The sequence below is a fragment of the Mesocricetus auratus genome, unplaced genomic scaffold, assembly GCF_017639785.1.
Source record: "Mesocricetus auratus isolate SY011 unplaced genomic scaffold, BCM_Maur_2.0 Super-Scaffold_100676, whole genome shotgun sequence".
Lineage (NCBI taxonomy): Eukaryota > Metazoa > Chordata > Mammalia > Rodentia > Cricetidae > Mesocricetus > Mesocricetus auratus.
The window spans coordinates 148,974,359-148,987,929 of record NW_024429266.1 but is presented as its reverse complement, the minus strand read 5'-3'; the positions used below and the strand labels follow the sequence as shown (position 1 = coordinate 148,987,929).

The 13,571-nt window shown below is 46.2% G+C and overlaps 1 protein-coding gene across 2 annotated transcripts in view; it reads left to right on the top strand.

Annotated features, from left to right (window-relative positions):
* The window catches only part of Arhgap25 (Rho GTPase activating protein 25), a 76,637-nt gene that overhangs the window by 36,323 nt on the left and 26,743 nt on the right, over nucleotides 1–13,571 (top strand). For both annotated transcript variants that reach the window (XM_005071122.4, XM_013114118.3), the window contains exons 3-4: nucleotides 2,886–2,973; nucleotides 6,768–6,884. In XM_005071122.4, the coding sequence (XP_005071179.1) occupies nucleotides 2,886–2,973; nucleotides 6,768–6,884 (205 nt within the window). The remainder of the gene's footprint in view (nucleotides 1–2,885; nucleotides 2,974–6,767; nucleotides 6,885–13,571) is intronic.

Here is a 13,571-nt window from a genome sequence, read left to right as displayed (position 1 = left end):
AAATCAGTAGAAAAAAGAGACCAGATTTACCAAAGAAATGCATTGCCCAATAGACATCTATTAAAACTTTGGTCTCAGTAATAATCAGTGCTATACAACGGACCTTTATGATCCACCATGCCCTCTTGCCAGTGTAGGGAAAGTGTTCTAGATGGTAGCAGGTGACGCCAGGAAAGAGGAGTGTGCACAGCTGGTGGAGTGTGTGACACCCTTACATTACAGAAAACCTTTGTCCCAGATGTCCAAGTGCAGGGATTTAACCTAACAGGCCTGTCAGTGGTGCGCTAGTCAATGTATAACAACAGACTCTCTGATGGCAAAATTTGTGCAGAACTTGCCAGTTTCTGTGGTGTAAATACTTGTTTCATGATTGATTCAAAGTATCACATGAGGGTTGGAGAGATTGCTCAGCAATGAAGAGCACTGGCTGCTCTTCCAGAGGACCCAAGTTCGATTCCCAGCACGCATGTGGTGGCTCATAACTCTCTGTAACTCGAACCCCTCTATGCTTCCACAAGCACTAGGTGTGCACGTGGTACACAGCTATTCATTCAGGAAAAACACCCATACACATGAAATAAAATGAAAATGAAAAAAAAAAAACAAAGCACTCCATGGTGTCACTAAACACAGAGTTGAGAAGATTTGCAATAGCGCAGTGTTACAAAAAATTTCTACTACAGGGATAAGTCACACCACAGGCATAATAGAAAGAATGGGAAATGATGAGCTTAGGGGTTGTCTTTTTCTTATCTTACTTTTTAATTATGCGGAGTGTGGGGAGGGGGTATGTGCACGTGAATGCAGGTGTCCAAGGAGGCCCCTGAGGTTTCAGATTTCCTGAAGCTGAAGTTATGGGCCACTGTGCTGGGAACCAAAATTGTGTCCTTTAGAAGAGAAGTCGCCACTCTTAACTGCTAAGCCACCTCTCCAGCCCCGCATTGTTCTTTTGAATACTAAATCATATACCATGCATTCATATAGTGTAAGTTTTAGGGATGGCTGTGCTTAGCACCTGGGGCACACAGGTTTTGAATGTGTCTCCATCAGCTCTCTTAGGAGCCATGCACTCTGGCTGTGCCCCATCTCCACTCAGAATCCATCCAGGCCAACTGGCACCTTAGTGACAGGAGCCACAACTACTTGGGCCCTTCCCCCTCTTCATTGTCCTACCTTTATCCCAGGGGCGCCTTCCTCTAGTCGCCCTCCTGTTTGTTTATGATGTGCAAGGGTCTCCTGCAGAGTGGGAGGGAGGGTCTGCGGGCACTGTGGAGTCCAGTGTGAGTAACTTGAACTTTGTCCCTTCTCTGAACTAGGTCTAGTAGTTCTGGTTAGGAAGTCCTGACCAGGAATCCTGATTCTCGCTGTCCAGTGTTCAGGACATCATTTTCCGGTTTAGTGTGACCTCCTGTCTGAGGCCAGCTAATCAACCTCTCGAAGCCTTGATTCCTCACCTGTGCAGTCAGCAGAACAGTCTTTCCGGGATTTCTAATGAATTCCATTGGGAGCAGGGAGCAGAGCTTGGCACCTGGCAGTTGCTCAACAGATTACACATCTATGTAGCAGCACTAGTACTCTGTCCTTACAGTTTTGTGATGACGTGATTTGGGGTATCTAGTGACAGCTCAGAGTGGCACCTCTGAGAGTGACTTCCCTTCCTGGTGGCATTCCTTCCCAACTTGTGTCTCTGGAGCTGCACTAACTCAAGCTAGTACAGCAGCCATGTGACAAAAGGACTGTGTGGTGAGACAGGGGGCCTGCAGACAGTGAGGACCTGCAGGTGACAGCATCAAAGACTGCAGAGGGACTGACTGCAGAGCTCCGCTTTATAGACAGGAAGCTTTTCCTCCTTTTTCTTTCCTGCCCCTCCCTGCCGTCTCTCTACCTCCTCCCACATCATCCCTCCTCCTCTCCCTCCTCCTCTCTCTCCTCCCTCCTCTCCCTCCTCCCTCCTCCTCTCTCTCCCTACTCTCTCTCTCCCTACTCCTCTCCCTCCTTCCCCCTTCCTCCCACATCCCTCCCTACTCCTCTCCCTCCCTCCTCCCTCCCTCCTCCTCTCTCTCCCTCCTCCTCTCCCTCCCTCCTCCCTCCTTCCTCCCACATCCCTCCCTCCTTCTCTCCCTCCTTCCTCCCACATCCCTCCCTCCTCCCTCCTCCTCTCTCTCCTCCCTCCTCCCTCCCACTTCCCTCCCTCCTTCTTTTGTGATTTTTCCAGACAGGTTTTCTCTGTGTAGCTTTTTAGACCAGGGTGGCCTTGAACTCACAGAGATCCGCCTGCCTCTGCCTCCCAAGTGCTGGGATTAAAAGCGTGCGCCACCACCGCCTGAATCCCTCCCTCCATCTTGACTTCCTTCTTATTCTTTCTTTTTCTCTCTCAGACATCTTTATTCCTAGACCTCAGGAAATATTCTTCTTCCAGGCTTCTGATACTACTTTAGAAATGTCTTAAGCTTCTAATCCTTTACACTTTCACTGCGGCTGAGTTTTGTTTAGACTGTTTGGAATAGCAACATTAGGACCGGGTGTCCAACCTTCAACCTCAGTGACATGTATATAGTTAGGAATAGCTGAGTCTAGAGAAATCAGCTTGGTCATTGAGCTCCCAATCTCTTCTCATCTGAGTGGTGGGGTGACAGTCCTTGCCACTCAGGGGCTGTGGGGATCTAGTGAGCTGCTGTGTGGGAAAGCCCAACGTGATGCGGAAGCGCCTTGTGCACTCAGGGGAGAGGTGACCTGACTCTCCGACAAGCTGTCCCCAGTCAGGCCCTTGCCCTGCTTCCCCCAGCTTACTCCTCTGTTAGCGTCTCATTTTTTTTTCTGAATCAGCTGCTTCCCAGGTAAGAATTTGCTGATTGCATAAAAGAGCATGACCTTTGATCTTTCAGGGCTGCATGTATCTCCCAGGCAGTACAGTCAAAGAACTCGCCACAAATCCCGAAGAAGCTGGGAAATTTGTCTTTGAAGTTATTCCAGGTAGGTAGCCTGCATTTCCACCCCACACCTAGAAGTCAAGGCAACGGTCCATCATTCTACCATGCTATGAGCTCATAGTGACTCTTCATATAGCTAGTGAACACATCTAGCTGATTGACTAGCATCAAGGGCTTAAGGGACACCCATGACAAGTGGTGCTCATTTGGTGCAATCCCTTGAGCATTTCAGGAGTGCCTGGAGCCAGGAGTTGTAGCATGAGGCTCTGGGACCTCACTGTGAAGTCATCATCCATGTTCCCTCACCCAGATTGCAGAATACTACCGCTGCATGAATATACATTGAGCTGTGTGATTCTGACACTTGAATGGTTTGCAGCGGTAGAATGTCAGTGGTCCTATATGTTCCAACAGGACCTAATAAAAAATGGAATTCTCTTTTGACAACTTAGAACGTGCCAGCTGCTGCATGACACCTGAGTGCACATGATCTGTATGCTGGAAAGTACCCGTTCTCCATGAAGAGTATATTAGGAACGAAGGGGAATTTAGCATATATCCCTGCACCTGCCATTTGGGGCTGATTTGCCCGCCCCAGTGTCTCCTGCTCTGAGGCTGCCCTGCCCAGCCAGGAATGTTAGTACTGTATGCTGTCTGGCTTGCTACAGCCCTGATACCCAGTAGGGAAGGCCACAAGATCACTCCATCTTGCTCACATAGGCAGCCATGTACAAGGCCATGGGTGAGGAGGAAACATGGCAGAGGAGTAAAGTACCCTGTCTAGAGTTGACTACCCATACCCAAATCCTGACACACCTCTCACAGTACAGCAGCCCCTCTAGTTTCTCCCTGATGTTTCTGACTTGTCTGTAATGAGGACAAGGTTGACAGCGAGGATTACGTGGAAATGTCTGGATAGAACATGTGCTATGGTGCCTAGTATATAGTAAGTGCCAGCCATGCAAATGTTTGCTATTGGGAACACCTGGTAGGAATTACGATGCAGAGAAAAATCCTAATGTTGACTGACAGTTTCCACCAAAGAAAAGGAAAATTAAGTGATTTTCGTGGGTTCTCTCTTGTATTCTAATCTGAAGATCTAGCCCCTTCTTCCCACGATTCCAGTTGCTCCTCGCCATCTAGGAAAGCTCCATCGATTTCTTTCCTGAGTTGTGATTTCTCTAGGATCTCTCTCTCAATGCAAGTCCTGGAATACAGCTACCCACAACAGTGTGCCCCAGTGACGGCATTTCCTACCCAGAAAGTTCCGTGGAAAACTGCTTGAAAGAGCATTATGAGTTTGCCCCATAAACCACCACTCTAGAAGACGGCTCTATGGGAGGGAAGGGGAGAGGCTGTCCTCATCACTTTGCAGATATATATATATTCCTGCAGAAGTTCCTGCATGCTCACCCTTCCTCACTCTCCCCCTCTCTCCCTCCTCCTTCCCCTTGCCTCCTCTCCCTTCCACTCTGTTCTATCATTCAGCCTCTTTTTCCCTGTTTCATTGTCCGTCTGTCTCTTCCTGTCACAGAGCATACTCTTCTACTCATATATAAGTGATCACATAGCAATCCTAAACTCAGAACCTATGTTCCTGATGCTGTTTCCAAGACTCCACCCAGCCTGGACTAAGCTACATAAGATTTTCAGTTCACCTCTTTGTCCTCCTCCTGCAGAAGGCCATGCTGCCATTAGAAACAGGATTTCCAATCAAGGTCCTCTCTCTTTGGTGCCCAGGTTCAGGGGCTCACAGTAGTGTGTACTTATATTTATGCCTTTAACTTACAGCAGGCAGCTGTTGAGGGGGGCATCCCTCTCTGTCCGACATTTAGCTTGAGACAAGTATGGGGTTCTCCTTCTACTGAGTAGCATCTCATTCAGGCTTCATACATAGCACTTTGAGAGAAGCTGTCCTTCATCCAACAGCAAATGTGTTGAGCATCTGCTAACAGCTAGTGCTGTCGTAGTAGAGCTGGTGGTCAAAGAACAGAGACAGCCACCTGCAACTTGCAGTCCAGCCTCAGACCAAATAGAACAGGTGAACTGTATAATTTTCCTGATAGAATAAATTTAAAGCAAAGAGAGAACACATTCTGACTGTGGATATTGGAAATAGTTGCTTTGCCATTGATGGTGGAGCAGGCGGAAGTCGTGTCACTGAGAACATGGAATTGAGGTCAACTTATGAAGATGCTAACTGAGAATGTTAAGTGTTCAGTTGGAAAAAGCCTTCCACAGGACAGGGATGGCCAGGACAATGTCCCTAAGGCTCCACATGTCAGAGAATTCCAAGCGACCAATGTGGTCATGATGACATTATTACAATTATAAGAAATTGAATGTCTATGTCAGATTCATGTGATTTGAGAGTAAAATGTAAGTTATAGGGATGAGGACAGAGCAGTGATGGATATCAGGGAGGAGACTTGTGCACCGAGGCAATTCAGAAGTAGTGACTGAAGGAAGTGTTTCCCAGTGGGACTTCTTATGGCCGAACCAAAGGAGTTCCTGGAACCAGTAAACCAAAAAGTATTTTGATAGTTCAGTAGACTGACAGAGAAGGACACCAGATAGATCTGTCCAGCAGGGCATCCATAGGAAGGAGGAGAGCAGCAGCCTTGCCTGGTGTTTGGTTGGGCAGATAACTGGCATTTCTGGGCTTGAGTCCTAAAACCTGTAAGCTGGTAACATCAAAACTCCCCACTCTATCTCAAAGGGGCCCTGTGGTTACTCAGGTAGCTTTTAGTTCTTTCCTGAGAACATTTTTGTTCCCGTTTTACTCCTGGAGATACCCACAAGAAAGGCCTTTATAGAAAAGAGACAATAACAAGATGGGTTTAGAATTAGTTCACCCCAAACTGTGTTGGAGGTCTTCTTGGTGATGCTAAGTCCAGGAGGCCAGGACCATAGGGGTTGGAAAGCTGGTTTCTGAAGGAAAATCCAGGCCTGGGCCCCTAGGACAGTTGGAATGGGCTCTTTCAGATGACCTGGCGTTGTAGGAAGAGGGGGTGCTTCAACAGTGCCCAGTGATCAAAGGGATTACTATTATTTTTGTCCCTTATAACAGCTTTACCAATGAAAGAAAATTCTCTATCTGCAGATTCCTGCCTGCCAGGAGATGTAGGAAGATGTTAGGTTCCTCTCTCTTCCTCATTTCTTCTTTTGTCACTTGTCCTCATTTTTGTCCCTTCCTGTGTCACCTGTCCTCCTTGTCTTTTCCACCATCTTTTGCTCACTGATACATTTAAAGTGAGAATGGTAAAGGAGACTCCATGTGCCCCTTAACCAAGTGTTGGAAACCCACCATCTTCAAGTCTCTGTGTGGACCCAGCATCCTGTGCCGGGAGACACCAGTTCTATGATAAAGGCACTCTAGTACCCATTATCTCTTTTGCCTGGGGTTTTTGTCCCTTCCAGATCTCTACAGCTGAGCTCCGGCTGTTTTGGGCAGCGCCCCCTGTGGGCTTGGAGACCAGAAGTCTCCCTGAATGCTGAACTGAGCTGAGCGCTGTAGTCGCTCTTCCTATCAGTAACATATAGCTTCTGGCCTTTGTGGAAGCAACTCTCTGCCACAGCCCGGGCACTGTGAGCCCCGTGTTCAGTGATTTGTCAATAGAAATATGCCATTGGCTAAAGCCATAAAAGTGGGCTAAGATCCAGGGACACTGAGCAAGGTCAGACAACACTGTTACTTGACTCTCAGGGCTTCACTGGACTAAGAAACCAGGTTTACTACCCCCCCGACCCCCCACCCCCACCCCCACTCCCACACCTGCCCCTGGCTCTGGCTCCTCCCACTCTACAACCTCCCCCATGTGCTACTCTTTCCTCCAGCCTCATGTGACCAGAACCGCATGGGACAAGACTCCTACATCCTCATGGCCAGCTCCCAGGTAGAGATGGAGGAGTGGGTTAAGTTCCTCAGGAGAGTTGCTGGCACGCCCTCTGGAGGTAAGGACTCGAAAAAACCATTTCTGAGCAAGCCTCTTAGGAGAAGGAGGAAGCGGGCTCCAGATGCCACCTCTCTCTGCAGGGATCAGAGGAGGGACCAGAGAAGCCACTGGCATGGCCAGGTCCTCTGATGAGTGTGGGAGAAAGAGGCTTCTGGGTACCTCTCCATCCTCCTAGCTCAGCACAAAGAGCCAACTCCGGATCAAATAGAATCATAGTGAGTCCTTTGCCTTGGCCAGCAAAGGAGTGTGACACCCCAAAGTAGAGCCTTCTCCACTTTGGCTAAAGTGCCGTCTCTGAGCATGTCTGTTACGGATGTGAGAAGTCTAAGGACAAGATGCACAACCAAGGCTGAACAGTACAGAAGGACAGCTGCTCCGGGAGCCTCTGCAGGTCTTACGTATATGTGGTAAATTCTGAATCTAGCCAGCCCTTTCTCTTTTCTTTTCTGAAACAGGGTTTCTCTGTGGCTTTGGAACTAGCTCTTGTAAACCAGGCTGGTCTCAAACTCACAGAGATCCACCTGCCTCTGCCTCCCTAGTGCTGGGATTAAAGGTGTGCACCACCAACACCCGGCTGAATCTAGCCCTTTCTAGGGTGTACAAAGTGTTTAAGGTCCTGGGCATCCTAGTGATATTTTCACTCTTAGGAAGCAGCCTGACTACAAAAAAGCAAACAAGCAAAACAAACAACAAAAGCCTGATGCAAAATACATATGGTATCAACAGATGTGCATTCATCAAGTTTTCTTCATTTTATAGAAACATAAAGTAACTCAAATGGGTAAGTTCACAAAAAGCCATTTTCTGACCTTTTACAGAAATGAACTACTTGTGTTGACTCCAGGAAAACTATAAACACGGAATTAATTATTGATGTTGTCTCTTATTTTAGAACTCATTTGTGGGAGTGTCCATGGTTAAATATTGATTGGATTTCCCAACAGTTTCTTTCAGAAATTATAAGAATACCAAAATAATTTTACATAAATTGAAAAAAGTTATTTTAGTGCTTCTTTGTTCCAACTGGGGTTGTGTGTACACATACTTTTTTTCTGAAAGACAAATGTAGAATGTATGAAATTTTATATGCTTTACAACTTAGTTATTCCATGTTACTATAAAATCTTTCTAAAAGTTCATGTTTATTATTTCTGCATGCATGCATGTGTGTGTATGTGTGTGTGTGTGTGTGTGCACTTGTGCGTTTGCACATATGCATGTGGTGCCTGTGGAGGCCAGAAAACTGTGTCAGATCTCCTGGAGCCATAGCTACAGGCAGTGGGCAGCCTATGGATGCTAGCTCCACACTCTAATCCTCTGCAAAGAAAGATGACCTCTTAACAGCTGAGCCATATCTCTAGTCCCTATCGTAGAATCTTACTGAGTCATTGCAAAGATTGTTTTGATACACAATGGAAATGACATGCAATGATGTTAAGTAGCAGAAAGGGTTGCTGGGTAGAGGCTCTGAGAACAGGGACTGCCATGGGACCCACAGAGAAAAGGAATTCTATCAGTTTCTCCATGCCTTCACCCATTGACTTTCCTTTGCACGCCTGCCTTGTTCCTGTCTGGCCAGCATTCCCTCATGCCCACGCTTGTCCCACATTTATTCTTATGCCATCTATCTTTTCTGTGCCTCTCCTGCCAGCACTAGCTCAGCCTCTGCAGCCCCATAGTTAACTCCGGAGAAAGAAACTTCACCTGGCTCAGTTGAGGTCAGGATTCCATCTGGGGACTTGGGTCCTGTGGCCTACCAGGAGGAGGTTGAAGGAAGAAGATACCAGAATAGGAGTGTTTCTGCCAAGGCTGTCATTAACATCTACATCAATGGACAGAAAGCTCTATGACTCCATTGGCTGTTTTCCAAGTCCTAAACACAAGCTTTTATTATGGTATCTGTGCCAAGAAGGGCTATCTATCTATCAATGTATCTATGTATCTATGTATCTATGTATCTATGTATCTATGTATGTATCTATCTATCTATCTATCTATCTATCTATCTATCTATATTAAACATAAGAAGGCTTGATCCTGCACTGTTTCCCCCGGGAATGTCTTCACCACGACCTTCCTTAAGCCCTGGACTGCAAGATCAAGAGCCTGCTGAGACATCCTTTTCCCAGTGAAGGGCTTTGGTCGTTGGCAGGGGTCGTGGGTGTTATCTAAGTTTGCATCTGCTCTGTCTCGAATTTATCTCTGTGTTCTCACTGGTGCCTTCTGCCAGCCTATGGATGCTAGACCCACACTCTAACCCTCTGCAAAGAGAGACACCCTCTTAACAGCTGAGCCATATCTCTAGTCCTTATCATAGAATCTTATTGAGTCATTGTAAAGATTGTTTTGATTCAGAATAGAAATGGCATCTCTATTTATTGAACAACATAGCAAATTCTGCATCAAAAAGGAATGAAGAGCTCCTGTCTTGATCAATCTTTTCTAGGAGTCTCGAAGGGAGGAAATTGTTGTTAAGGCCCTGCTGATCCAGAGCAGCACACGAAGTCACAGCCAGACAGACCTGAACGCACTTTGCATTCTTTTTGTTGGGACGTTGCCTTCAAGGCCTTGCTGCTTTTAGCAAATGATCTTCAGTCTAGTAACCACATCTTACATGCACATTTGTTGTTCCAAGGTAGGGGCATGACTGAGTCTCAGAGGAGAAATTGGTAGCATGGCACCCCAGGAGTCCAAAGTACAGTAAGATGGATTGGGTTGCTTTTCTTAGAAGTCAGTCTCCACAGGCTGGGGCCGAGGTATGCAAGCAGAATGAGTATGTAGCTCTGAAATATCTCAAAGCACAGTATTAACTTGGTTACAGGTGAGGGGAAAGTTTGATTTGTAAAGGCAAGTATCACAGCACTTCTTAGAAAAGTCGTCTCACAGACCAAACATGGATTGCAGACAACGAGCTTCACTGCAATCATGGCATGGCTCATTGGCTCTTCCCCTGTTAAATTATGGAACTTCAGACGTGAAAGGGTAGACGGCCACCACCAGGAGACTATCTGGAGAGGGTCAGGGCCAGAGCCAGGCCTCTCTATATAGTGTTGTCAGCAAACTGCCATTGGCTCACAGGATGTGCTCCCAAAACTGTGGCATCACCAAGACGCATTGCCATCTCATTCCAACCCTAGGGCAACTGTGCACTCTCCACGTGTAACTCAACCACTTCTCACTAGCTCCTCCAACTAGTCAAAAAGAACTCTTCCTGCTCAAACCCACTGCTAAGCTTGCATATCTGCCCCCTGACAGGCATGCTGATGTCATCCATCAGAGTGAGCCTGATCAAGTGCCCCCCAACCCTCCCCCACTCTTCCCTTCTCAAAGTAAAGGCTATAAGTTTATACTGATTCACAATGCACAATGCTCCCTTAATTACCTTTGCCCTTGTTTTCTAGAACCTTCTTTCGAACCCATCCCACTCAGCGTGACCAGCCGCCTCAAACACCAAAGGCATGCGGCTGCCTCAGGACCCTTGCACACTCGGTTCTCAGTTTAGAACCCTTTCCATGGCTTGGCTACTTGTGCATTGTTTGTTTGTTTGTTTTTCTTCAGGTTTTTGCTTAATGATCACCTCAGCAATTCCCTTCCTGGTCATTCTGTTTAACATTTGGTAGCTTTCTTAATCTTCTCCAGCCCTCCTTATTCGTCTGTTCCTCATTTTTCTCTACAGCATAACCCCTTTCTAAAACGATAAATATTTGTTTATCTACAGCATACCCCTTTCTAAAACGATAAATATTTGTTTATCTACAGCATACCCCTTTCTAAAACGATAAATATTTGTTTATCTACAGCATACCCCTTTCTAAAACGATAAATATTTGTTTATCTACAGCATACCCCTTTCTAAAACGATAAATATTTGTTTATCTACAGCATACCCCTTTCTAACACGATAAATATTTGTTTATCTACAGCATACCCCTTTCTAACATGATAAATATTTGTTTATCTACAGCATACCCCTTTCTAACACGATAAATATTTGTTTATCTACAGCATACCCCTTTCTAACATGATAAATATTTGTTTATCTACAGCATACCCCTTTCTAACACGATAAATATTTGTTTATCTACAGCATACCCCTTTCTAACATGATAAATATTTGTTTATCTACAGCATACCCCTTTCTAACATGATAAATATTTGTTTATCTACAGCATACCCCTTTCTAACATGATAAATATTTGTTTATCTACAGCATACCCCTTTCTAACATGATAAATATTTGTTTATCTACAGCATACCCCTTTCTAACATGATAAATATTTGTTTATCTACAGCATACCCCTTTCTAACACGATAAATATTTGTTTATCTACAGCATACCCCTTTCTAACATGATAAATATTTGTTTGCTTGTTTCATAGTTCCCCCCATACACTAGAATAAAATCTTCAATTTGCATGGCAGGAATTGGTTTTCTCTGTGTATCCCAGGACTGAAACAGTACCTGGCTTGTGTTAAATGGACTGGTTAAGGTAGAACCCCTCCACAATAGAGTCACTCTGGGTCATTCTTCAGGGCTGTTCTTGCCATTGGCTGATGCCCAGCCAAGAAAGGACTTACTGAAGTGAGTTTCTCCTTTCTCCTTCTGGAATTATTTCCCATGGGGCATGTCAACAGAAAGCCTTGCTGAAGTTCTTTTTGATCCAAAGACATTGTTAGAAAATCCAACGAAGTATGGAAACTAGCCAGAATGATAGCTGGACCATGAGGAGCTTGCCTCCCATAAGAGGGTGTTGTCTGACACCTGTAGCCTGCCTGAGTGCCAGGGCTGAATGAGAGAAGACGCTCTGGGTAGAACTGACTACTGCTGCTGCTCCTGTCACTGAAGAGGAGGCCTCTAGGCCTCCTGGCTTCTCAGAAAGCCCTCTTTTCTGGCAGGCTCTGCATGGTTCTCATATCTCCTTGGGAAGAAGTTCCTTGGCATCTTCTCAGCAGGGTAGCTGTTTACAGAGGACCAGCAGGGTAGACAGGGTGTAACAGTGGTACCCTGGAAGCTGGGGATGTGATCCCAAAGTCTTGCCAAATTAAGCAGGAAAAGAGAACAGAGGCAATCAACTTCTAATAGCTCATTCCAGACCTCAATTCTGGGGTGTGTGTGTGTGTGTGTGTGTGTGTGTGTGTGTGTGTGTGTGTGTGTGTGTGTGTGTACCTGTATTCACCAGACTCCTTGCCTCTAAGCATGGAGTCCACACCCTCAAGTCTTCATAGTGGAATCTGGTTTCTGTCCCTTGGGAACAGGCAGCTGGGGCTGCAGATGGCGTCTCTGTTGACTGCTTTCTCTTGCCCTCTGGACACTTGCTCAGAGTGGCTCCTGGCCACAGGAGTTCTGTGTTTAGTTTCATCCTTCTCTCTGATGCTCCAGTTAGAAGACAAGTTTCAGCTCCTTTGTTTAGGTTTCTTTGTGGATTTGCCAACACAAGGCTTATGCCATGTAAATATTGACGTACTCTTAGCCTCAAGGAGTTTTCCTCTGGCCTTTTATTTCTTTACACCCTTCAGAACATGATTTTACAATCCATAGCACAGTGCAGCTCGTGGGATGTGTCATCCTTTATTTCTGTGTGATCCCATCTTTCTTTCTAGTGAAGCCTGATAATTTTGTTCATTTCCACTGACTCCCTCATCTCCCCTCCCCCAACTTCTAAATATAAGACAGACATGCATTCATTAATTTACTCTAAAACTCCCTGTTGATCACATGCCAATACTAGGGAGAAAGACCCACTGGTCCTCCCCATGGGGGAGGAGGAGGAAATTGTTCTCTCAAGGAACCCACAGTCTACTAAAAGACACTAAGGTTCTCACTTAAAAACCAAGGGATAATATAAAATCGTAATTTTGAAAAACACTATGAAGGCTGGATGTGATTGCTCATACCTATAATTCCAGCACTTGGGGCCTGAGGCAGGAGGTTCACAGTGCGCTTGAAGCCGGCTTGGGCTACAGAGTGAGTTCTAAGTCAGACTGGTCTAGAATGAGAACCTGCCTTATAAAATAAAAATGAAAACGTATCATGGAAGAAAAATGCTAGAAGCAAAGTTAATTTTCATGAAGGAGATTGAGGCAGGCTTCCCTGAACTAGAAATGACTCACTGACCAGGCAGGGGAGGTGAACAGTCAGAGAAGCAGGAAAAAGGAATGCTGTCTATATCAAGAGGAACAGCAGCTGCGAAAGTCTTGAGACAGAAAGGTGAGTGTAAGGTGGGGGTCGGGTGGGCCACTAGGACCAACAGGCAGCCATTGGGGAGAAAGGTTCAAGGAAGAAGGTGATAAAGTCAGAGTATAGTTAAAAGATCATTCTAGTTGCTGTATGTATCATAGCCTGGGCTGGAGGCCCAGAGAGAAGGCAGCAGACCAGAAAGGGAACTGAAGCTGTTATCCAGGCAAGAGTGGATGGGTGGCCGTTTGTACAGGAGGGGGCGGTGGAGCTAGGAGAACCAAGCCGGTTTGCACAGCCTTCTAGAGGTGGCACTGCCGGGACACGGGTGTGAATTCCTGCGGAGGGAGAAGGTGGTGTCAAAGATGAGTCCCGATTCCTGGCTGGGGAGTGAACACTTGGTTGGCAGTGTGGCACTGCCCCGGGGCCCTGCCTGCAATTCTGTCCCTGCCTGTACTGCTGCGAAGGTCTCTAGGATGCACGGGGTCAGTAGCAGCAGTCTGTTCAGTC